General features: G+C 30.9%; 1 protein-coding gene across 1 annotated transcript in view; it reads right to left on the bottom strand.

The window, feature by feature from the left end:
- The window catches only part of LOC145256479 (cholecystokinin receptor type A-like), a 555,576-nt gene that overhangs the window by 51,340 nt on the left and 477,063 nt on the right, over nucleotides 1-27,173 (bottom strand). Inside the window, exon 2 of the mRNA XM_080115423.1 lies at nucleotides 20,193-20,558. Coding sequence (XP_079971549.1) covers nucleotides 20,193-20,558 — 366 coding nt within the window. The remainder of the gene's footprint in view (nucleotides 1-20,192; nucleotides 20,559-27,173) is intronic.

The following is a 27,173-nucleotide window of genomic DNA, read 5'->3' as shown; positions in this document are numbered from 1 at the left end:
ATACCACATTTGTCAACTCTGGTTGTGTCTGTCAAAAGTTTTAGCGTTACAAACAAACATACATACACACAGACGTTTGAGATTTATATATATAGAAGATAAAAAATAAAAATTACAATAAGTTTACCAAGGTAATGAAAATGGTAAACTTAAAATATATTATAAATATTAAAGAGTTAATATTTACAAGTAAAGTAAACTAAGCCAGATGTAAAAGCTCAATAAAACCGAAAAGGAAATAGAGCTTACAATATGAGCAAATGATTAATAAAACATGTTAAAAGACATATTTAATTTTAAAAAAGGAAGCACAAGATAAGTAGATAATCTTATCTTGTGCTTCCTTTTTTAAAATTAAATATGTTTTTAACTCTTCTTCAAGATGTCTTTTAACATGTTTTATTAATCATTTGCTCATATATATATATATATATATATATATATATATATATATATATATATATATGTCTGTGTGTGTGTGTGTTTATACCTTACGATTCTGAAATTTTGAAATGAAGATCGATTATTTTTTTTTACATAGGCATCACCACTTATCAAGGCCCAAAGACCACTCGAGGATAAGGGTTAAGAGTGTACAGCAGAGCGTAGCCCGCCGCACATGTATTTTTCTGGGGCTTTGAGTTGTTCACTTTGTTTTTTCTATTCTTTTTATTTATTTTTTGGAATTTTCGTTCTTTTTCTTACGGGCCATTGGTGACGCCAAAAATATAGGAATCGCACATCAAACCTGTTATCTTATAAGCGATCAGGACCACGCTATTGAACTTTATTGGGTGTTCCGAAACCGGAACCACCTAGAACTACACTTATGTACCGGTGAACACAATACGGTTTTTTACGTGTTATATTGGCCCCGTTTGACCATGATATGACCTTTAACTGGGATAAGACCGGAATCTTCACTTTGTTATAGTTATTTGCGCATGGTTTTGGTCGACGTAATCTTCAATCTTCAATCTCCAGGAATGTCATTTTTACAACTGAATTTCATCAAGTACTCTTACTTTTTCGGGCGACTTTGGCAACAGATTTGATATAAGTTTTTTTTTTTTTAATTTCAGATCAGGATTTAAGGCCAGTCTCAGAAATTCGTCAAAGCAGAGTGCTTCCTCTCGACAAAAAAGTGTATAAAAGAATATCCACACACTTTACAAGAATGTGGCTTTTCTCTTTCTTTTTTTTTTCATTTTTCTTAAACTTTTTCTTCTAGGGGATGGGACATCCAACCAGATGTCTGACATTTACCCCTATTTTAGTGAGTCCAACCAAGAGATCTTTTCAGGATTCTAGCCGTCCCTTTCAGTGCAATCGTTTGTATTTCACTTGCACTTGGTTCACCGGGTATGCTTGCCATGTACTTTTTAAAGTTCTTTTTCATAAGCCCAGTTGCTCCTATGATGACTGGTATAATTGAAACGTCTTTTAATTTCCAATTTCGTTTCATATCATACATAAGTCCTTGATACTTTGTTATCTTTTCCCTCTCAACTCTGTTAAGCCCTGTATCATTGGGTACACTGACCTCTCCTCTCTCTTTTCTCCGGTGTGAGTTCTCATATGTGTCACTAAATTTGATTTTTCAGTAAACGAATATCCACATACTTCACAAGAATGTGGCTTTTCCCCAGTGTGAGTTCTCATATGTCTCACTAATGTTGATTTTTTTTTTGAAGATACACAAGGATGAGGCAGACCTGGCAAATGATATTGCCGACGGATGATGATTTGACTCCTTAAACAAACCCTTAAATGTACGCAGCCTTGAACATGTTTATAATGTTTATGAGGATTTTTTGGGGGAGGGGAGGGGGTCGGTTACCGTAAAACGCATGTAATATGTGCATATATTTTCAAAAGCGTAGAAACACACTCGTAGAGGTGATTCATAGATTGTACTTCTATCTGATCAATTAAAATCAGTAAATATTTATCGTTTTATGATTAATACCAGTAATTGAAAACTAAGTTTTTAACAAAAGCGAAAAAAAAAAAAATAAAGAGAATCGTTTTTAGAATCGATGAATTGGACCCAATTTTTCCGATTCCGATACATCGAAGAATCTAGATTTTTTTTTTCGGTTCCCATTTTAGGACGTATCTGACTCCTATAAAGGTAGAGGATTGGCTCAGAAATGAAGTACCTTCTGGAGCAATAGAATTGTAACGTTGTCCAGGAGCCAACACGTTGTGTACTCAGTCGCAAAGAAAACAAAGAATATGAATGAACTTCAACTCGCTTTTTCTTTGTAACGACGTTGTTTATTTCCCGATTATTACGACCGTAACGTCACCCACGTAATCGTCTTCTCACGTGCTCACGAACTTTATCCAAGCCTCTAACATGATCTCGAACGTTATTGGCGTCTCTGACGTGATCTTGTTTTAAAAGTCTTTTTTCCCCTACCTGTGACGTAATTTCGCATACATCTGCATACGCGCATCTGCGCTATGCTACAAAAATGATCCAAACAATTTTTTTTTCTGGCGATATTGGCAACAGATTTGGTGTACATCTCCCATTTCTGATCAGACGTGAAGGCCAGTCTCAGAATCTTGTCAAAGCCGGGTGCTTCATCGACAGGAGAAAAGTGTAAACTGTTGTATGAGCACCTGCTTGGAAGATGCGCAAGATTAAACCATATCTGGGAAATGATATCGCCGATGGAGGAGGATTTGGCTCCTTGAACAAAGCTTTAAATGTACGCAGCCTTGAACGTGTTGATAACTTTTATGCAGATTGAGTAAACCATTACGAGATTAGTTATAACACTCTAAGCGACACCGATAACATCATTGTCATTCTGTGGTTTTATCGCTTCATCAAAGCGAGTAATCGATTACAATAGTTACTCTTCCTTCCACAAACGACCGGATGCGACACAAGGAAGGTTCAAGAGCGGGGATAACACCGATCCCCTCTTGATGGGAAGAGTTATTTTAAAAGTTTATAAACGTAGCCTGTAGGGCGGTTTTTGTACTTGTGCACGACAAATTAAGGTACGACAAATGTACGGCAAAGATCGATAACTACCTATACTGATTTTGCATTCGTGTGACATTTAGGCACGACAAATTAAGGTACGACAAACGTATGTCAAAGAACGAGAACTACCCATACTGATTTTGCATTCGTGTGACATTTAGGCACGACAAATTAAGGCATGGTTAATTGTTCCTGTAATTGTTCTTTTTTTTTTCGATAAAAATTATTGTATAAAAGTATAAAAAAAATTGACTTTTTTGAAATTAGGGGTGAAATTTAAAAAAAGAAAAAACAAGTGAAACATTTTGAAAAAAAAAAGATATTTTTGTTTATCTTTTTAAATCGTCACCGACGTAATCGTCTTTTCGAGCGCGCTCACGAACGTTATCCACGCCTCTAACATGATCTCGAACGTTATTGGCTTCTCTAACGTGATCTCCTTTTTTAAAGTCTTTATTTTTCTCTATCAGAGACGTTATTTTGCATGCATGTGCATGCACGCATCTACGCTATTTTACAAAATGATCCAACCAATTTTTGATTTTTTTTTTTTTACATTAGGGGAGATATTTAAAAAATACGAATCAACCGTAAAAGTTAAAAACAAAAAAGATATATTTTCGTTTATCCTTTTAAATCGTATTTTTAATAGTAAGTATTTTAAATATTAAAAAAAAAATACAGTAGAAAGTAAATATATCGACAAATTATTTTATTCCCCCAAATCTCAGCTTGTCTAAAAAAAAACAAAAAAAAAACAAAGGGCCAAAAAAGAAAAAAGAAAAAAGAAAAAATCGGATTCTTTTTTTCTGTTTTGTAGTTTGTTTCTTTGCGATGGTACCGGACAGAGTGTGGGTCAGAGAGGTTTGAAGTGTAACGACATAGTTAAAAGGTAACGACCACTTACTTGTACTTAATAGTACTTGTGCCCCATGGATGTACATACTTCCGACTAATTCCATAAATAGCAAAATCTCACCTCTTCACTGTTGTCATCCCTAGAAGCCGGAAAACCTTCTACTCTAATTGCGTTGCTAGACTTTAGAATTCCATCCCCGTCTCCTGCTTCCCTGACTGTACGAACCTGCAGACGTTTAAATATAATGTAAACAGACATCTCGCTGCTCAACTCCCCACAGTTCTCTGTTAGACACGATCCCAAATAGTAGCCCCTTATGTCCAATTGGCAATATGCTTCGTTTGGGGTGAAAAAGAGTTTAAAAAAATATAAAGCGTAAGATCTCCCCTGAGAGGGGATATAATGTGATATCATGAAGCTATAATAGAGAATGGAACGATAAAATTGTCGCCCTAGAAAAGACGATATGATTCCATTTCCATTTAATAGAAAACCGGTTTTCTTTTTTTGTTGCAAACCATCTACTAGTTGGCCAGTTGTTTACAAATCCCAAGAGCGACAGGAGCCTTTTATCATGTCTGAAAGTAACACAATGTTCAACGTGCGAGGACGGAGATGCGCCGCTGTACAAATGCTCTCTATCGATCCAAGTTATGACAACAGGACCATTACCAACACCCTCAAAATGCATCGCTGGATTGCCACGAATAACGGGGATGTACTCAGCATGATGAACACAAAGTTTCCGGCCACGTTTATGGTCTTTGGTGTGGCTTTCAAGTGAGGGCCGCATCATGCCACCTCATATCTTCGAAGTCGGTTTGAAAGTCAACACCAGAGTGTACCTGGATGTGCTGAAGAGTGATATCTTGGTGCAATCAGGAGGCTGCTGGCAGACCCTGTGTGTGGCGACGACATTGTACCCTTCCACCCCTGGCACCCTCCTCTCCCGCTGAACTATTTCGTTTGGTCATTTGTCGAGAACATCACCAACAAAGTATATCTGGATGTGCTGAAGTGTGTGATAATCATCTGGTGAAATCAGGTAGACGCTGGCAAACTTTGGGTGTGGTAGCAGAACTCGGCGCCAGCCCAAATAAACCCTGGCATAGCTTTAGAAGTAGTGCTACTCTTTGTACCCTTCTCTCACTGCCTCTCCTACCACCGACCTGGACATCCTGGACTACTTCATTTGGTCATACGTCAATAACATCACTGACATAGCCTTCCATAGCAGCATGCCAGCCTGATCGCCGCTATCCGCCGAGTATTCGTCGATCTCCCGTTGGTGCTTGTGGAAAAAGCATTCTCCCAGTTCCGGACCCATATCGAAGTGTTTACTGGGACCGAAAGCGGCTACATTGAATAGATGTCAGCTCTACTACATAACCAAGTTATCTGGATTGATTTTTTTTTCAATCAAATTTTAAAATAGAGCTAGAGTGTTGTTTCTTTAGGGCGAGTAGAGTGAATATCTTAACTAGTGTATAATATTTCTATAAAATAATAAAACTGATAGAATCGATAATCGAATTTTCACGTGTTCGGCTATTTCTAATTAAAATCGATACGGGTTTATGCTTTGTTATGTATGATTTTTTTGTTTTTGTTTTTTTTCACAAGTTCAGTAAAATACCTTTTTCCTTTTCATCCGAAATAATCGATGTCAGTCGTAATCAGATTTGAATAATTTATCTAAATCTAATTTTCAAAATGTTCTAATCGGCACACACCGGAGGAATTCACGAATTATTTCGCAAAGTTTGACTCGTTAAACTTGGATATATATATATATATATATATATATATATATATATATATATATATATATATATATATATATATATATATATATATATTATATATATCAGATATATATATATATATTTTTTTATATATATAATATATATACATGATATATATATATATATATATATATATATAATATTTCTGATATATATATATAATATATATATATGATATATATATATAATATTTTTGATATAAATATATAATATATATATATATATATGATATATATATATATATAATATTTTTGATATATATATAATATTTTTGAATATATTTGATAATTTTATTAACTGGATTGGATGAAACAAAGACATTTTCTTGACGTCTTTGTTTCAAAAGTAATTCAAACTTGGTTTTAAGAGAATATATATATATATATATATATATATATATATATATATATACTAGCAGGGGTACCCGGCGTTGCTCGGGTGTTTGGAGGTGTATGCTGTGCAAAAAAAAGCAAAAAAACAAAAAAAGAAAATGGTTAATTTTTTAAAACTTTGACCCCTATAAAACCCCTTAAAATTTATAGTTTCGGGCTCAAATCACTTTATTTAGTTAGATCCAGGTTCAAGGAACCTATATCTAAAATTTCAAGTTTCTAGACCCAAAATTGTCGGAGGAGTTTGGTAGAGTTCTTAAAGGTCAAATCGTTGAAATTTGACCCCTTAACAGCCAAATTTCTGGCTTACACCCGTCACATCGATTTTCCCAAATCTCAGTACCCGGTATTTCAAATTTCGAGTCTATAGACTAAAAATTGACAGAGTTATTGCGTAGGGAAATGTACACAGACAGACAAACACACAGACAGACAGACAGACATGTTCACTTTTATAGATATAATAGAATATATATATATATATATATATATATATATATATATATATATTCTCTTAAAACCAAGTTTGAATTACTTTTGAAACAAAGACGTCAAGAAAATGTCTTTGTTTCATCCAATCCAGTTAATAAAATTATCAAATATATTTCAGCTTGAAAAAATATAAATCCGTTCAGTACGAAATACTTCCGGCCTCAACTCGTGCAGTGGAAATGAAAAAAAAAAAATCATAAAAGAGGCAGTAGACTTCCGGTAAATTCGATAGAAAAATACAAAGAAATAATCTACATTTAAGTGCAGGTTCTCATCGATTCGTTGTTCAGGTTACTCGTTATAATATATACTAGAAGGCCTCCCGGCGTTGCCCGGTCGTAAGATATCCTGAAATATGAAAGTATAATTCATGCAGACTACGTATTTATTGTTATAGAATCCTCAACCGGTTATTATATTGAACCTGATATATGGTGGTGACATCCAAACTAAAATTATGTATATTACTTGGGTACCAGCAGTTCTTCACCCTCATTCCCTAGTTTTTGAGCCACGCATATATATATATATATATATATATATATATATATATATATATATATATATATATATTCGGCGGAACCGATTTTTAATCATGAACATCAAAACGAGTCTTCCTGTCATGATTGAAATAATGAAATTTCGTACTCCGAATAATATATATATATATATATTATATATATATATATATATATATATGAATATTTATATGAAATTTCGTACTCCGCATAATATATATATATATATATATATATATATATATATATATATATATATACTAGCAGTTCGGCTCAGCTTTGTTCGGGCCCTGTGTATTGTTCATAACTTTATGTGCATATATATATATATATATATATATATATATATATTAAATGTTTTGACTCAGTTGCAAGTAACCTACATCTAAAATTCCAATTGTTTAGACCCAAAATTGGTGGAGGAGTTTGGTAAAGTCAGTAATGGTTAACTCTTTCAACTTTGACCTCTTTACAGAAAAAAATTTTGCCCACAAACTGATTTCAAAGCTTGCTGCATGTCTGAATATCCTTTATGTAAAATTTAAAATGTTCAGATCCAAAATTGGCTAGAGACTGCAAAGGTCAAATCTTTTGAGCTTTAACCTCTAGGCAGCCTAATTTCGGTCGGAAACCGATGAAAAATATTGTCTGAATACACTTTATGTAACATTTCAAATGTTTAGACCAAAAATTGGCTGAGTAATTTGGTAGAGACCGCAGAGGTCAAATTAAAAAAAAAAACTTTGACACCAATTTTAACCCCTTAAAATTCATTGTTTTGGGCTCAAATCAAATTAAAAAGTTTGATCCATGTCCAATTAACCTCCATCTAAAATTTCAAGTGTCAAATCGTTGAACTTCGACCCACTGACAGCCAAATTTCTGGCCGAAAACCGATTAAAATGATTTTCCATTACCCCTTATGTCAAATCTCGAGTCTGTAGACTGAAAATTGACAGAGTTGTTTGTTAGGGAATTGTAACACACACAAACACACACAGGCAAACAATTTCACTGTGAAAATATTTTTTTCAGTTATATTTCACCTTTTATTTATAGCAATTCTTTTAATTTGTGAAGCTTGATGTAATTACAAAGCATATAACAAATAAATGACGAAAGTCTATAATTCAAATGTCAAGATATTGACTATCTGACCGGTTATTCCTTTAAGTAAGTTGACATGCATAGTTCTTGACAGCACCTGTTTCGTAGCGCATGATCATTCATTTAATTATTGTATCAATGAATGAATTTACTTCGCCCTTAACTAATCTAAGGAAACAATTACTTATCAATTTTTAAAGAAAATAAAGGCATATGGGCATGATTACAAAATTCGAAAATTTGGAAAGAAGTTCAATTATTACGCCATCTTTGAATTTTTCAAGTAAAGTCACCAAATTTAAATTGCTTTCAAGAATTGTCATGTCAACTTATTTAAAGTAATAAATTGTCAGCATTTTGAAATTGTGAATGTGCACTTTTGTTATTTATTTGTTATGTGCAAAATTAATCCTTTGTTGTGCTTTGTGAAATAATTAGAAATGCTCAAATAGAAAATTTTATTACTAATAGATATATTGTCTGAAACCGGAACTAAACTGCTGATCAAAAAATTAAGACTACCTAAAAATCTTTAAAAAGAAACGTTTTTTTTAAGGATAGACTCGTCTGACTTAAGGTTACTAATACTACAATCTAAAAGGTTATCGAACCAAAAAGGTACATTCCCAATATTTTATGTAAAAATTTGCATTTTTATTATCATGGCTTTTTCCCATGATCAAAATTATAAGACCAAAGGTATAAATTGTTAGATTTATACCCTTTATTTCACGTTCTTTTCCTCCTTCGCTGTACGGGTTCGAGCCTGCCTGACTACTACCGCTTTATTTATTTATTTTTTTTTGCTCAACACACACCTCCAAACACCCGGGCAACACCGGCCACCTAGACTAGTGTATGCATAAAGGAGAAACAGAGGTGTATCGAATAAATATACACCTGCATGTGACAGAAGTGGTTACTGAAATATAGCTGGCAGAGACGGAGAGAAGCTCTGACTTGGACATCATCATTGAAGCACAAGCAGTGAATCCTGCCACCCAAATGAGCAAACCGTGGGGATCGATAAGAACGCAGGCTGGGGATCAAAGTGAATCCCGTAGAATTAATTGTGTATAAAAAAAATTAGGATTCACATTGTGGCAGACAAATGAAAGGGAGTTTGATCGTCTCAGTTTAAAGATCAGTTGCATAATTAACTGAGATGGATGGACAACTGAGTCCTGTCTTCCAAATTAATGATTGGCTCAAGATAACCCAAATTAATTAAGAAGCCATCGTGGTATCGTATTTTTCTTTTAAAAATAGGTTACGATCATGAATATCTCCAGTATAAAATTATCTTTATACACTGTCGAATTTAAATTATGCATGAAAACTAAAAAAATGGGAGATAAACCATATAAGAAATATTTACGTTCAAATCTCTCCTTGTTGTTATTTCAGATTCCAAATAATATGAACATCTCGTAGCTCTTTGATAAATGTATATTGGATTAATATTTTTATTTTAATTTTAGAAAATATTTTTATTTTGTTTTAATAAAATGGGTTTATTATAATTTGATGAATATAAATTTAGTATAGGTTAATAAAATATTTTATTATATTTTAATGAAATATTTTATTAAATATAATAAAAATATTTTTATATTTGTTTATATTCAATAAAATATTTCTATTATAAATTAAGAAAAGATTTTATTATATTTTAATGAAATTATATTTAATAAAATATTTCTATTATACTTTAAGAAAATATTTTAATATATTTTAATGAAATTATATTCAATAAAATATTTTTATTATACTTCAAGAAAAGATTTTATTATATTTTAATGAAATTATATTTAATAAAATATTTCTATTATACTTTAAGAAAATATTTTAATATATTTTAATGAAATTATATTTAATAAAATATTTCTATTATACATTAAGAAAAGATTTCATTATATTTTAATGAAATTATATTCAATAAAATATTCCTATTATACTTAAAGAAAAGATTTTATTATATTTTAATGAAATTATATTTAATAAAATATTTCTATTATACATTAAGAAAGGATTTTATTATATTTTAATGAAATTATATTCAATAAAATATTTCTATTATACTTTAAGAAAATATTTTAATATATTTTAATGAAATTATATTTAATAAAATATTGCTATTATACTTTAAGAAAAGATTGTAATATATTTTAATGAAATTATATTCAATAAAATATTTCTATTATACTTAAAGAAAAGATTTTATTATATTTTAATGAAATTATATTTAATAAAATATTTTTATTATACTTTAAGAAAAGATTTTAATATATTTTAATGAAATTATATTTAATAAAATATTTCTATTATACGTTAAGAAAAGATTTTATTATATTTTCATAAAATATTTTTTTATATTTAATAAAATATTTCTATTATACCTTAAGAAAAGATTTTATTATATTTTCATAAAATATTTTTTTATATTTAATAAAATATTTCTATTATACGTTAAGAAAAGTTTTGATTATATTTTAATAAATATTTTTATTATATTTAATAAGATATTTCTATTATACTTAAAGAAAAGATTTTATTATATTTTGATAAAATATTTTTTTATATTTAATAAAATATTTCTATTAGAATTAAGAACAGATTTTATTATATTTTAATAAAATATTTTTATTATATTAAATAAAATATTTCTATTATACGTTAAGAAAAGATTTTATTATATTTTAATAAAATATTTTTATTATATTTAATAAAATATTTCTATTATACTTTTAGAAAAGAATTTATTGTATTTAAATAAAATATTTTTTAATATTTAATAAAATATTTCTATTATACGTTAAGAAAAGATTTTATTATATTTTAATAAAATTTTTTTTATTATATTTAATAAAATATTTCCATTATACGTTAAGAAGAGATTTTATTATATTTTAATAAAATATTTTTATTATATTTAATAAAATATTTCTATTATACGTTAAGACAAGATTTTATTATATTTTAACAAAATGTGTTTATTATATTTAATAAAATATTTTTATTATATTTAATAAAATATTTCTATTATACGTTAAGAAAAGATTTGTATTATATGTTAATAAAATTATTTTATTATATTTAATAAAATATTTCTATTATACTTTAAGAAAAGATTTTATTATATTTTAATAAAATATTTTTATTATATTTAATAACATATTTCTATTATACGTTAAGAAAAGATATTATTATATTTTAATAAAATATTTTTATTATATTTAATAAAATATTTCTATTATACGTTAAGAAAAGATTTTATTATATTTTAATAAAATATTTTTATTATATTTAATAAAATATTTCTAGTATACGTTAAGAAAAGATTTTATTATATTTTAATAAAATATTTTTATTATATTTAATAAAATATTTTTATTATAACTTTAGAAAAGATTTTATTATATTTTAATAAAATATTTTTATTATATTAAATAAAATATTTCTATTATACAATAAGAAAAGATTTTATTATATTTTAATAAAATGTTTTATTATATTTAATAAAATATTTCTATTATACGTTAAGAAAAGATTTTATTATATTTTGATAAAATATTTTTATTATATTTAATAAAATATTTCTATTATACTTTAAGAAACGATTTTTTTATATTTTAATAAAATATTTTTATTATATTTAATAAAATATCTCTATTATACATTAGAAAAGATTTTTTTATATTTTAATAAAATATTTTTATTATATTTAATAAAATATTTCTATTATACATAAAGAAAAGATTTTATTATATTTTAATAAAATATTTTTATTATATTTAATAAAATATTTCTATTATACTTTAAGAAAAGATTTTTTTATATTTTAATAAAAAATTTTTTATATTTAATAAAATATTTTTATTATATTTAATAAAAATATTTCTATTATATGTTAAGAAAAGATTTTAATATATTTTAATAAAATATTTTTTTATATTTAATAAAATATTTCTATTATACGCTAAGACAAGATTTTAATATATTTTAATAAAATGTTTTTATTATATTTAATAAAATATTTCTATTATACTTTAAGAAAAGATTTGATTATATTTTAATAAAATATTTTTTTTATATTTAATAAAATATTTCTATTATACGTTAAGAAAAGATTTGATTATATTTTTATTAAATATTATTTTTATATTTAATAAAATATTTCTATTATACGTTAAGAAAAGATTTTTATATATTTTAATAAAATGTTTTTATTATATTTAAAAAATATGTCTATTATACGTTAAGAAAAGATTTTATTATATTTTAATAAAATGTTTTTATTATACTTAATAAAATATTTCTATTATATGTTAAGAAAAGATTTTATTATATTTTAATAAAATATTTTTATTATATTTTATAAGATATTTCTATTATATGTTAAGAAAAGATTTTAATATATTTTAATAAAATGTTTTTATTATATTTAATAAGATATTTCTATTATACCTTAAGAAACGATTTTATGATATTTTAATAAAATATTTTTATTATATTTAATAAAATATTTCTATTATACGTCTAGAAAAGATTTTATTATATTTTAATAAAATATTTATATTATATTTAATAAAATATTCTGTTATACGTTAAGAAAAGTTATTATATTTTAATAAAATATTATATTTAATAAAATATTTCTGTTATACGTTAAGAAAAGTTATTATATTTTAATAAAATATTTTTATTATATTTAATAAAATATTTCTATTATATATTAAGAAAGATGTTTTATATTTTAATAAAATATGTTAGTTTTAGTTTATAAAATATTTCTATTATACGCTAAGAAAAGATTTTAATATATTTTAATAAAATATTTTTGTTATATTTAATAAAATATTTCTATTATTCTTTAAGAAAAGAATTTATTATATTTTTATAAAAAATTTTTTTTATATTTAATAAAATATTTCTATTATACGTTAAGAAAAGATTTTATTATATGTTAATAAAATATTTTTATTATATTTAATAAAAATATTTCTATTAAACGTTAAGAAAAGATTTTACTATATTTTAACAAAATATTTTTTTATATTTAATAAAATATTTCTATTATAAATTAAGAAAAGATTTTATTATATTTTAATAAAATATTTTTATTATATTTAATAAAATATTTCTATTATACGTTAAGAAAAGATATTTTAATTAAATATTTTTATTATATTTTATAAAATATTTCTATTATTCTTTAAGAAAAGATTTTATTATATTTTAATAAGATATTTTTATCATATTTAATAAGATATTTCTATTATATGTTAAGAAAATATTTTATTATATTTTTATAAAATATTTTTTTATATTTAATAAAATATTTCTATTATACTTTAAGAGAAGATTTTATTATATTTTAATAAAATATTTCTATTATATTTAATAAGATATTTCTATTATATGTTAAGAAAAGATTTTATTATATTTTAATAAAATATTTTTATTATATTTAATAAGATATTTCTATTATACTTTAAGAAAAGATTTTTTTATATTTTAATAAAATATTTTTATTATATTTTATAAAATATGTCTATTATACGCTAAGAAAAGATTTTAATATATTTTAATAAAATATTTTTATTATATTTAATAAAATATTTCTATTATTCTTTAAGAAAAGAATTTATTATATTTTTATAAAAATTTTTTTTTATATTTAATAAAATATTTCTATTATACGTTAAGAAAAGATTTTATTATATGTTAATAAAATATTTTTATTATATTTAATAAAAATATTTCTATTAATCGTTAAGAAAAGATTTTACTATATTTTAATAAAATATTTTTTTATATATTAAATAAAATATTTCTATTATACATTAAGAAAAGATTTTTTTATATTTTAATAAAATATTTTTATTATATTTAATAAAATATTTCTATTATACGTTAAGAAAAGATTTTAATATATTTTAATAAAATATTTTTATTATATTTTATAAAATATTTCTATTATTCTTTAAGAAAAGATTTTATAATATTTTTAAAAAATATTTTTTTATAATTAATAAAATATTTCTATTAAACTTTAAGAAAAGATTTTATTATATTTTAATAAAATATTTTTATTATATTTAATAAGATATTTCTATTATATGTTAAGAAAAGATTTTATTATATTTTTATAAAATATTTTTTTATATTTAATAAAATATTTCTATTATACTTTAAGAAAAGATTTTATTATATTTTAATAAAATATTTCTATTATATTTAATAAGATATTTCTATTATATGCTAAGAAAAGATTTTATATTTTAATAAAATATTTTTTTTTATTTAATAAAATATTTCTATTATACATTAAGAAAAGATGTTATTATATTTTAATAAAATATTTTTTTATATTTAATAAAATATTTCTATTATACGTTAAGAAAAGTTATTATATTTTAATAAAATGTTTTTATTATATTTGATAAAATATTTCATTATATTTTAATATAATTTTGTGCATAATTCATTACTAAGTTTTATTTCCTATTTTCTTAAATAAGCGGTAATAATTAACATCAGTGAAAATAAACATAAATTTTGACAACGAATTATCTTGGCCGTTGAATTATTCGGCCTTCTTCGCAGATGGGTTATTGTTGTTATGTAGATTAAGGGTTAAAGCTGATTTTTAGTCTTTGTCATTGTTATCTTCGGAATCCCTTCGCCGTAGTATTCTTCGGCTTTCGTAGATGAGTTATTCTTCTTATTTTTTCTAGATATATTCGTGACCTGTTGGGTCATAACCACTACCACTAGTGGTTCTATTTTGATATCGTTCTAAATGTCATAAACTGTGAAAAAAATCTATTTAGACAGGCTTATTGCATAAGCAAAATATAATAACTTACTTCTATATTATTATTATTATTATTATTATTATTATTATTATTATTATTAATAATAATAATAATAATAATAATAATAATAATAATAATAATAATAATAATAATAGTAGTAGTAGTAGTAGTAGTATTGCGCACCTTGCAGGAGGGTGTAGCGGATTGGCCCAGAGAGAGAGAGAGAGAGAGAGAGAGAGAGAGAGAGAGAGAGAGAGAGAGAGAGAGAGAGAGAGTACTGCAAAAGACACGATCGCATGGGACTCTGGATATATTGGGAGGTCTGTAAGAAGGGTAGAATGAAGTGTGCTGGAAAGTGATTTGAGGAGGTGCCTGATGAAGTGAACAAGTGAGTATGGTTGAACAAAAGTATCATAACGACCAAACAATTGGAACATAATCGTCCGGATTTGGCCGTCATTGACAAAGTCTAAAAAAAACTGGCAGATTGTAGACTTCTCAGTACCCTTGAACAGTAGTGGGAGAGAAAAGGGAGAATGAGAAGTAGAGCAATTATGCTTCATTGGCCTTGGAGATAAGGTGTATACACGGGTAAAAATACAGATAACCCCGGTCGTAGTTGGTACGCTAGGAGTAGTATCAAGTCGTCTGGAAGGACAATTAAAAAAAAAAACTACGAATCCCCGATGTTTTAGGCGGCCTTCAGACCTCTGCTATTGTAGGTACCACCAACATCCTTAGAAAACCCCTTGATCTTTGAAGCCCTGGTTTGGAACCGGGATTGAAGGAAATCCTCCGGAAATTAATCCCATCTCTTTTCAGGGAGACGTTGATAAACGAAATCAGAATTATTATTATTATTATTATTATTATTATTATTATTATTATTATTATTGTTGTTGTTGTTTTTTTTTTTGTTTTTTTGTTTTTTTTACTCACTAGGAGTAGTCACACAGGCCATCATCCAAGTTTTCATTTTAAGAACAACTTGTGGTGTTCTCTGGAGTCTGAGTGACAACATATCTCCGCAGACTTATAGTACTCTCCACCTTTTTCGATAAAATTTGCAGATGTATTTGCATTATCGCAACAGTCGCTTATCATTGATTTCTCGTTGGCAGTGACCATTAGTCTTCACTGGAATTTGGATGGTAATGAGCCTCCCCAAGGTCCCAGTCCTCTTTGCACTCATTCAACAGAGGTCTGGCTAGTGCTTTCTCTCTTCTAATTATTATTATTATTATTATTATTATTATTATTATTATTATTAACTTTCGTTAACTTCACAGTGTTTTGATGTTTTTACACCGTTTTTTTCTACACTAGAGAGCGGGCTTTTACGTTATGTGAGCGTAGTCAAAGAGTCAATTAGATGGAAAGCATCTGGCGTAGGATGTTTGCCGTGCCAAGCAGAACTGACTTCTGAAGTACGGTGATGTTTCAGTTGATTCCCAAGGAGTTAAACTGTTTCTCCAAATCATTTGGAATTGAGCCAATTGCACTTTTGATGATTGGCACGATGGAAGATTTCTTCACCCTCAGTTTCTGATAGTTCCGTAATTTCTGATTCTTGTTTGCCTGCTAATATCGTTTGGGCAAGTCATATCAATAATTTGGCATTCATTAATTCTTTCTTGTTGTTGTTGTTGTTGTTGTTGTTGTTGTTGTTGTTGTTGTTCTTCTTCTTCTTCTTCTTCTTCTTCTTCTTATTATTATTATCCAGAGAATGCCCCTTGCTACTGACGTGGCACTCACACTCTGAGACTTTTATTTCTGACTTAGGTTGAATAGAAAAACACTCAATTCCGTGGGAACGGGAACAGAGCGATCAAATGTTATATAAAACCAATTCAACCATATGCGAATGTGAAGAAACCCGCATTGTCAAACGGCGCAGTTTGAAAGATCTTGGAGAGTACAGGCCTCGGCACTGCTTAAGTTCAGTGATCCAAAGAGAACCGGTGTGTCAACGTAATTATACCGTAGTGTGAGGTATTCTTTGGTCGGGAAAATGCTGTAGGAGTTTGTGCATTGTGTACGAATAGGTACGTGTTGATATGTGTATTTAGGTATTTTAAGCTAATCTATATATCTATAAAAGTGAAAATGTGCGTGCGTGTGTGTGTGTGTGTGTGTGTGTGTACATTTCCTTACCAAACTACTCTGTCAATTTTAGCTTACAGGCTCGAATTGGATATAAGTAGTATTCAGACTTAGTAAAGGCTTCTTAATCAGATTTCGGCCAACAATTTTGGTGTCAAGGGGTCAATGTCCAATGATTTTATCTTTGAAAACTCTACCAAACTCATCCACCAATTTTGGGTCTAAACACTTAAAATTTTAGATGTAGATTACTTGGACATGGATCAAACATTTTAATTTGATTTGAGCCCAAAACAATAAGTGTTAAAGGATCAAAATTTGGGTCAAAGTTTTTAAAAAAATTCGCCCTCTGCGGTCTCTACCAAATTACTCAGACAATTTTTGATCTAAACATTTGAAATTTTACATAAAGTGTATTCAGATATAGAGCAAGCTTTTTAATCGGTTTTGGCCAAAAATTTGGTTGCCAAGAGCTCAAAGCGCCAAAGATTTGATCTTTGCGGTCTCTAGCATACTATCCAGTCGATTTTGGGTCTAAACATTTGAAATTTTACATAAAAGGTATTCAGACATGCAGCCAGCTTTTAAATCATGGGCGAAAATTTGGCTGCCAATAGGTTAAAGTTGAAAGAGTTGACCTTTGCAGACTCTACCAAACGTATCCGCCAATTTTGGGTCTTAATACTTGAAATTTTAGATGTAGCTAATCTGGACATGAGTATAAGTTTTATATATATATATATATATATATATATATATATATATATATATATGTATATATATGTGCACATAAAGTTATGAACAGTACATAGGACTCGAGCAAAGCCGGTCTGAACTGCTAGTAATAAATTAAAACTTAAAAATGATGTTCTACGTTATAATTTTGTTTTTGGCTTGCTTCAAATTGTTTCGTAGAATTGGCAGGCAATATTATCTACATGTTGACAGGGATCATGACGTAAACGCTTATTAAAAGTTGCTATGATTAGATGGAGGTCACAAAACTGATCCAACCATCTGCGAGTTTGAAGTGGAGGACCATACGATGCACCATTGCCTCGGCTGCCCTCTACTACCCAACTGACACAGTTTGAACGACCTTGCATCGTACAGTAATAATGCACTGGACTTTGTGAAAACAAAGGAGGATGCGAATAGAAAAAAAAAAAAGAAATGAATTTGGGAAAGGATGAAGAGAAAAGGAAGATAAAGAAGAAAGATGGGAAGGAGGAGGAGAGTGTAGATGAAGAAAACACAGGAGAATAAGAAGAGGGAGTAGGAAGAGAAATACAAGATGATAAAGAACAGGATTATTGTTATTAACTATTGTCCTTCAAATCCGTCTTGAAGTTCATATATTAAAGCCATTGCTGTTTCCGCTTCTCGTAACATCGGTTCCATCTATCGCTCTAGGCCATTCTCTGTCTCTACAAATTGATTTAGAAATTTTAAACAATATATGATTACATTCCTTTTGTGTTATGGTGTTAAATGGTGATAAAACGAAGGAACACAGGACTTTTAGAAACAAACATGCATTCACATATATTACAGGCAAAGGCAGGTTGAGCGATACCATTCCTCAACTCTGGGGCGTTTGCACACAACCTCCTTGGCCGCGTGCGAATCTCTGACTGCCGGCACCGGTACTCGTTACCGGAAGTGACGTAACCAGAGGAAGTGACGTTATGAGTTGTAAATGTTTTTTTAACTACAAATTATATATGTTGTATATTTTGAATTTGACTAAAATAATATGTTGTATGATATTTAGCAAAAAAAAAAAAAAAGAATGAAAAACAAAACAAAACAACAACAAAAAAACAAAACAAATACGTGGCATTTAGTCTGTATTCTGGTCATGACCGGATCCGATGTATCCTTAATGAAGTCAATTTAAATTGTTTTGTTTCATAAAACGTTGGTGGTTTTGTGTAAATCAAATAATAAAAATAAAATAGGAGTAAAGGCCACCCTATTCAATGTAAAGGTTCCCTAAATATTGAAAACGGTTTTACTTTAACACCCTCTTTCTTTGGACTACTTGTCTTTGGATTTCACTCACTGCTCCGTGTTTTCTAGACTGTACCAAAACCATCTTGCTGCACTACTCTCGGCTTAGGGTGTCCCCTAAAAAATTTGATCCCTACTTCACAGTAACAATGTGCCTTGTTTTGGGGGTGAATAAAAACAGCGAGGGATACGTTTCTAGAGCAATTGCTCTTGACATGTACCTTGGCATAAAAGTCTACTTCACAAGATTTCCAGCTACGGAATAGCTGGAAATGTCTTCTCAATTATTGAATCCTTTCTCTCTGATAGATTAATAAGATTTGTAGTTGTTTATCAAGGAGATCATAGTATCAACACTGATGTCCCTCAGGTTTCCATCCTGGGCCCAACCCTCTTCCGGATCTTCATCTATGGTCCCCCAAATCACGATCTTAGATCATTCGTAGACATTTATGTAGACAACACTATCATCTGTGGAAACACTTCAAAAGCCGGCAATGACAAATATCTTTCTTATTCTCTCTCTCTCTCTCTCTCTCTCTCTCTCTCTCTCTCTCTCTCTTCTGATCTTGGTCACGTCGTGCAACGGGTAAAAATGCCTGGTCAATTTTAACGCATCTAAAACAAAGCTTCTCTCTTTTCATCATCCCATCGGCCCCAAATTGAAATGAATGACTCTTTTGGGAGAGCACTATGCTTTGGCAAGCTCCTGTGAGTGACCTTTGCTCCTGATTTGAAATGGAACACATACATCTAATCCATTGCTAAGATCGTCAGAAAAATGGTTAGGTCATTCTACTGCTTCAGTAGATATCTCACTACTGATGCAATCCTATACTTGTATAAGAGGATGAAGTACTGTTGCCACGTATCGTGCAGAAGCTGCTCATTGCATCCTATTTTTCCTTGACAGAGTTCAAAACTAGCTTCGAAACTTAGTAGGTAACGCCTTTTCTCTTCTCCACAGACTCTTTCTCACAGAAGAGACGTTGCGAGCCACTCTCTGCTCTATCATTATTTTCGCGATAAGTGCTAAATAGAAAATAAGCTAAAAAGAAAATAGGGTCAATCATCATACCTTTCTCGAGACGGGCATCCATGTGAATCCCTTTCCAGAGGGTGTGGCAAACCATTCCGTAAGCTATCGACATGATGAATATCGGAATAAGTAGGAGGACGAAATCGAGGACGGTCGTGTAGATTTGCTCGCCCATCGGGTTGGGCCACTCCTCCGTGCACTTGTGGATGTGACGTATTGGTCGCAACGTGGTGTAGGTAGCGATCGGGATGGTGACGACGGCCGACATGCCCCAACAGATGGCTATCGATATGTAGGCGTGGGTCACCGTTTGCCAGGTTCGCGAGTGGAGGGGCCGGCAAATCGCGAAGTAGCGCTCCAGTGAAATTGCCACTAAGGTGAAGCAGCTCACAGAAACAGAGACACCTGAAATAAGAAGAACGGGAATAAATAATACAATACTGGCCTACGATTAAAAAAATAAAATAACGCAATCTGTCTGTCTGTCTGTCTGTCTGTCTGTCTCTCTCTCTCTCTCTCTCTCACACACACACACAAAACAAAAAACAAAAAAAAACTCCGATACCTTCTGTAAATCTTTATCTCTATCTACTATTATATAAAAGTCCCTTTGTGTAGGTTTGACTTCCTTCCTCATAGGTTCCGAAACGGCTGGCCCTTTCTTTTGAAAATTCCACTTAAAGCTAATTTATATGTTTGGCAGTGTTCTTAGATATGTTTTGTACAGAAATTCATCTGATAAGTATCGAAAATTTAAAAAAAAAAATCCAATCCTAAGAATAATCTTTCTTTGTTATGGATAAAAAATAATTTTTACAGGGAAATATTTTATGTTACACCGACAAGAATGATAATAAAATCTTAACAAATCATTTTTTCCTTAGAAAATAAAATTGTTGACATCTGAAAATATAGCCCAGTGGTAGAACATTCGTCTTCAGATGGAATGATCCCCTATTAAAGCCCAGGTGTATTTCGCCATTTTATTTTAATTCATTCTTATTAATGAGTTCAGTTTACAATAAAACATTTAAAATCGACGCAAATCATTTCTTCGTTTGCCTATCTTAAAGCTAAACATTAATCAGAAGTGAGGTTTTCAGAGAATTCATTGTCAAGCTCAGATATCAACTGACGCGATAATGTAAACAAACACAGACGGAATTTGATGAACGACATTATCATTATTATTTTTTAATAACTCTTCTTTTTTTTTCTTTTTTTTTTTTGCAAATTAGTCCACCGGATAAATGAATCCTTGTAATATATAATAGTAAACAGAGGATCGATTCTATAATAATATATACGCATAACTAATACATCTGCATAAATTAAAACATCATGTTTAAGCGTATTGGACGACCGGGCAATGCCGGGCGACCAGCTAGTATGTAATATCTGAGTGTGTGTTATACTACCGTGGAAAACAACCCTCCAAATACTAATGTCTACATCTTAGTTGTCCGTCGGTCGGTCGCAGTCAGTCCATCTTGGTTCCACCGAAGATATCCTGATCTCCGAACCGTAAACTGTCGCCAACTGTCACAAACTACTTAAAACTCAGCTACTTCAAACCATATATATATATATATCCCGTTTCCGTTTATCAATCTCTTATTTCCCGAGTATGACGCAAGAATCTGTTTGAGAGTGAAGCCCCAGCTTGGGAGCGTGTACGAGTGTGGGGTTAGTTACTCTCTTGTCCACTCTTACACACAGTCGTAATACTGGTCAAGATGCCATCTTTAGGCTCAATAGAATTCTATAATAAAAAACTATTCATATTATTTGGATTCTTCGGACTACTGTACTCATGTTTTGTATTATTTTCACAACATTTCGGTCGATGTAATATCCGACCTTCTTTAAATGTATTTTGTTCGATTCAGGAAGCTTTCTATCCAACTTGGGAATCTGCACGGAATTTCCAACGGAAACTTCTTATTTAATACCTGGAGGTAGCACTAAATATTGCTGGCCATCAAATTGAAGAGTGCTACCGCGTTTCGCCCCGACCTACACAGTCGAACACCCTTGTGTGCATCACAGAACATTAGTTAGCTCTCAGAAATCAAGGAACTCTTTCCTAGGGCTAACATTTAATTTCTGCACTAGTTGCATAAATATTCGAGACTTCATTCGTATCTCGGAATATGAAGCCATGCTCTCTCTCTCTTTCTCTCTCTCTCTCTCTCTCTCTCTCTCTCTCTCTCTCTCTCTCTCTCGATAATCGTTCACCCAAACGTTGTGCGCTCTTGTTTGTTTCTCTTTCATCATCTGTTCTTCTCATTCTGGATGTATTGTCTTGGCGATTGTCAAGATGCAAGCATAAAAAATAAAACAACTCACAAAAGAAAACAAAAACTCCGACACATTCTATAATATCAGTTGTACTTCGAGTGTGTGCGTGAGATACCATAGCGGAAAACTGTCGTCAGCTGTCGAAAACTGAAAACTATGGGTAAAACTAGCTCTTACCGCTAAATTTATTGACTCAAAATCGGAAATCCACTCAGGTCTTTTGTTTTAGTTACTGCTACACCTGACAAATAAAAATTGATTGCCTCCGCTCCATCAGCCAGGAGTGGTTGATTACTCAGAAACTGACCGACGACCGCGAGGCACTTTCCTGTCTTGAGAGTTTAAAAAGGTTTCGACCGGTCCGCCATCGTCTTTTTATGGCACCACGTAGCACCAATGTCAAATCGCCGCTGTGGAGTTTTCGTTCCTCTTATCTTCTTATGGCCGTTTCGTCGTCTTTTACGTATTGGTGACCCTCGAGACGAGTACACGGTCTCACAAGTGTACAAATTTAATAAAAGTGGGGAAACAAAGAAAACACAGATTTTGAAAAAAAATCAACATTTAAAGATTATTATTATTATTATTATTATTATTATTATTATTATTATTATGATGATGATGATGATGATGATGATGATGATGATGATGATGTCGTCGTCTAAAAAAACTGGCAGATTGTAGACTTCTCAGTACCCTGGGACATAAATGTGAGAGAGAAGGAGAATGAGAAGTGGAGCAATTATGCTCCATTGGCCTTGGAGATAAGGCGTATACACGGGGTTAAAACACAAATAATCCCGGTCGTAGTTGGTACACTAGGAGTAGTATCAAGTCGTCTGGAAGGAGAATTGAAAAAACTACAAATCTCCGATGTTTTAGGCGGCCTTCAAACCTTTGCAATTATAGGTACCACCAACATCCTTAGGAAAACCCTTGATCTTTGAAGCTCCTGGTTTGAAGCCGGGATTAAGGGAAATCCTCTGGAAATGAATCCCATCCCTTTCCAGAGAGACGTCCATAAACGAAATCAGAATTATTATTTATTTACTTATTTATTTATTCTTTTGCGACTTTTTACTTTGAGAAAAGTTCGGTTTGTCGCCCCCTAGACCCCGTGATTATTTTTTTTGTTTGTTTACGACTTGTTAAAAGTACTTTTTAAAATATTATTGGTAAACCTTAACAATCGCCCCCCCTCCTCTTACAAATGTTTTCCTTTTCATCTTTTTTCTAAGTATTTCTGCGGACTGTTATCAATTTTTATCCACCTTTTTTTTTTTTTTTTTTTTTTTTTTTTTAGATATTATGCAGATTAATCGATTAAACGAAATATATTTTTTTTTTTTGGGGGGGGGGGGTAAACATTACCTTAAATTACAACATTAAATTTTTTATATGAAAGTGATTACCTCCTACTCTTCCCAAGAAACAGATATTAATATAATCCAAACAGTTTTTGCACCAGATTTAAATGTCATGTTCGTTGTTAGCAGATTCCTACCCTAAAAAGAAAAACGACCCACACTGAAATAATAACGTTATTACTTAGCCACTTGTGTTTTGTAGCTATTCTGTACTTTCACTTTTTTTTTTTTTTTTACACAGTGATCACCACTTATCAAGGCCCGGAAGCCACTCAGGGATAAGGGTTATTGCAAGTACATTACGTTAGTGAGGAGATTTTATGTAGTGTTTAATTAGGGGGGCGGTTCATTAGGAATTTGTTAACATTAGACTTGAATACATCCAAGTTGTAGTCCGGAGGGAAGCAGGAAGACGGAACAGAGTTCCACAGGCGTGCAGTTCTAAGAAAGAAGCTTTGCTCATGAAATCCGCGTTTTGATTTAGGCACAGATATAGAGTGGGGAAAATTTTTCACAGTGGATTCAGCTAGACGGGTGTTTTTCGTGAAAGATTGGCTAGGGGGGACCAGGGATTGGAGTTCAGACGAGCACCTGCCATGAAAATAACGATAAAACAAGGATAGGCTCGCAACGTCTCTTCTGTGGGAGAGGGGTTGCAGGGTAGAGAAAAGGGCATCCCCCACTAAACCACGAAGTCTATTTTGTACTCTGTCAAGGAATAATAGGCTGTTTTTGGCAGCTCCTGCCCAGATATGACAACAGTATTCCATCCTTGGCCGTACTTGGCTTTTATATAGATAGAGAATTGCATCAGTAGTGAGATATCTTCTGGAGCGGTAGAAGGATCCCACCATCTTTCGAGCGACCTTGGCAACAGACTTGATGTACGTGTTCCATTTCAGATCAGGAGTAAAGGTCAAACCCAGAAGCTTGTCAAAACACGGGGCCTCACCCAGACGAGAGCCATCCATCACAATTGATGCCAGATGGGGATCAGAGCGTTGATGATGTAAGGATAGGAGTTTGGTTTTGGATGCATTAAAGGTAACTAGCCACATCTTCCCCCACTGAACCACGCGCTCGAGATCAGAGGAGAGAGAATCCGAGAGAACTTCGTCATTTACAGCCTTTGATGTGTTGCCGTAGATGGTCGTGTCATCAGCATAGATGTCAACGAATGATTTAAGTATGTGTTTAGGGAGGTCATTGATGTAGATCAGGAAGAGAGTTGGGCCCAGTATTGACCCCTGAGGGACTCCAGCATTTATATTGCAGGCCTCCGATTTTTGTCCATCTACCACTACTCTTATGAGCCTATCGGAGAGAAATGATTTAATGATTGAGAAAACATTTCCAGTTATACCGTAGCTGGAAATCTTGTGAAGTAGACCCTTATGCCATACTTTTTCAAAGGCCTTTGATATGTCAAGAGCAATTGCCCTAGAAATGAAGCCTTTGTCAAGAGATTCACTAATCATGTGGGATATAACCATCAGCACATCTGCGGTAGATCTTGCAGAGCGGAAACCATATTGTGTGTCACTAAGAAGGTTATTTCTGCAGAGGTGGTTGACTATTTCTCTATTTAATATTGATTCCAGCAACTTACTCATAACACAGAGAAGACTTATTGGTCTGTACTGAGAGGGAGATGACTTATCACCTGAATTCTTAAATACAGGGCAAACTGATGAGGTCTTCCAGGGGGTCGGAAAGCACTTCTCCTTAAGGCAACGCTTAAATAGTTTCGTAAGTATGGGAGCAAGTTCTGGTTGAAGCTTTTTTAACACTATAATTGGGATGCCATCAGGGCCAGTTGCTTTACTGGAATCTAGGTTTTTTATTAGCTTGGCGACCTCATGCACGGATATTTGTATGTTACCTAGCTTGTTCTGTGTTATAGGAGGAAATATGGGGAGTTGATGGCCTTCGTCGCACAGGGTAGAATTAGCTGCAAAGTTCTTTGCAAATAGTTTGGCCTTGTCTGACGCTGACGAGATAACCTCTGGTCCATTGATAATGGTTGGGATAGAACGCACACTTCTGTTCAGGATCCTATTTGTTATTTGCCAAAACTGGTGGGATCCAAGCCGCTGATCAGCTACCTTGGATTTAACAGACTGGGCATATAGCTCTCTTGCATTTTTTATTACTCTTTTACAGTGGTTGCTGGCAGTCCTGAAAGCAGCTTTAGTCTCAGTGCATCTATTACGTTGGTAGCTATGGAAAAAGTGATTTCTGTGCGCGATAGCAGCAGCACATTCTGGGGAGAACCATGGCTGGCTGTTAGGTTTTTGTTGAAACTTTTTAGATGGTATGAATTGGTCTATGCCTACAATTAACCATTCGGTCAGATCTGATACTATAGAGGACACTTCCTTTTTAAACATGGAGTGCAGAGGTAAATCAGATATGAATGTACGGAAGCTATCCCAGATAGATACCTAACAATTTAATAAAAATGATATCGTAAAACTTGAATTAATATTGAAAATACTATGGTGCACCTTAACAATCAGACCCCCCCCCTTTACAAACTTTTCCTTTTCGTCTTTTTTCAACCATTTTTGCGGATATTATCGATTGGTCACTAAGCTACCAAATTATTTAAAGAAAAATGAAAAAAAAATCAATATTTAAAGATTTGGAAGCGGGTTCAGTTTCACATGTTTAGAACCGATTCAGCCCCCCCCCCCCGGCATTATTATTTTTTTCTTCTTTTGCGATTGTTCGCTTTGAGAAAAGTTCGATCTGTGGCCCCCTACACCCCGTCATTATCATTATATTTTTATTTACGACTTTTTAAATGGTGTTTTTGTCTTTAACGAGCCGCGCTATTTTTTAAATAGTATTTTAAAGATTAATTCAACTTTTACGATATCTTTATACTAGATGCATTGAGATTTTTTTCAGAGTGTTTATCATATATCATTATTTTAATATGACGGGGAAAACGATCATCTAAACATTAATTCTCACGTCAACTGTACTCAGCTGTAAACTTTCGTAAACTCAAGACTGCCCGTAAAACTAGCTCCCACTCCTTAATTTATGGACTCGTCTTATTTTCGTCACAAACTGACTAATAAACGGAAACGACCCACTTTCTCGGTCACTCCCAGAACAATTCGAAAACTTCGTGATCAGTCTTACTGTATAAAAGATTTCAGTGACTCCCTATTGATTTTTTTGTTGTTTTGTTTTTACTAACCTCAATTTCAATACTTTTGCTTTGCTAATGCTGTTTCCTCTCATTACTGAACTATAGTGAGGGAGCTTCATAGAATCACAACGTGTGGGTCCCGAGTGTTGACATGTATTGACTACGTTAAAGGTATTTCCCACATAAAAT

This window comes from Euprymna scolopes, chromosome 32 (assembly GCF_053919585.1).
Source record: "Euprymna scolopes isolate OS-2025 chromosome 32, ASM5391958v1, whole genome shotgun sequence".
Lineage (NCBI taxonomy): Eukaryota > Metazoa > Mollusca > Cephalopoda > Sepiida > Sepiolidae > Euprymna > Euprymna scolopes.
The sequence above is the reverse complement of the archived record's forward strand: the minus strand, read 5'-3'. Positions and strand labels throughout refer to the sequence as shown.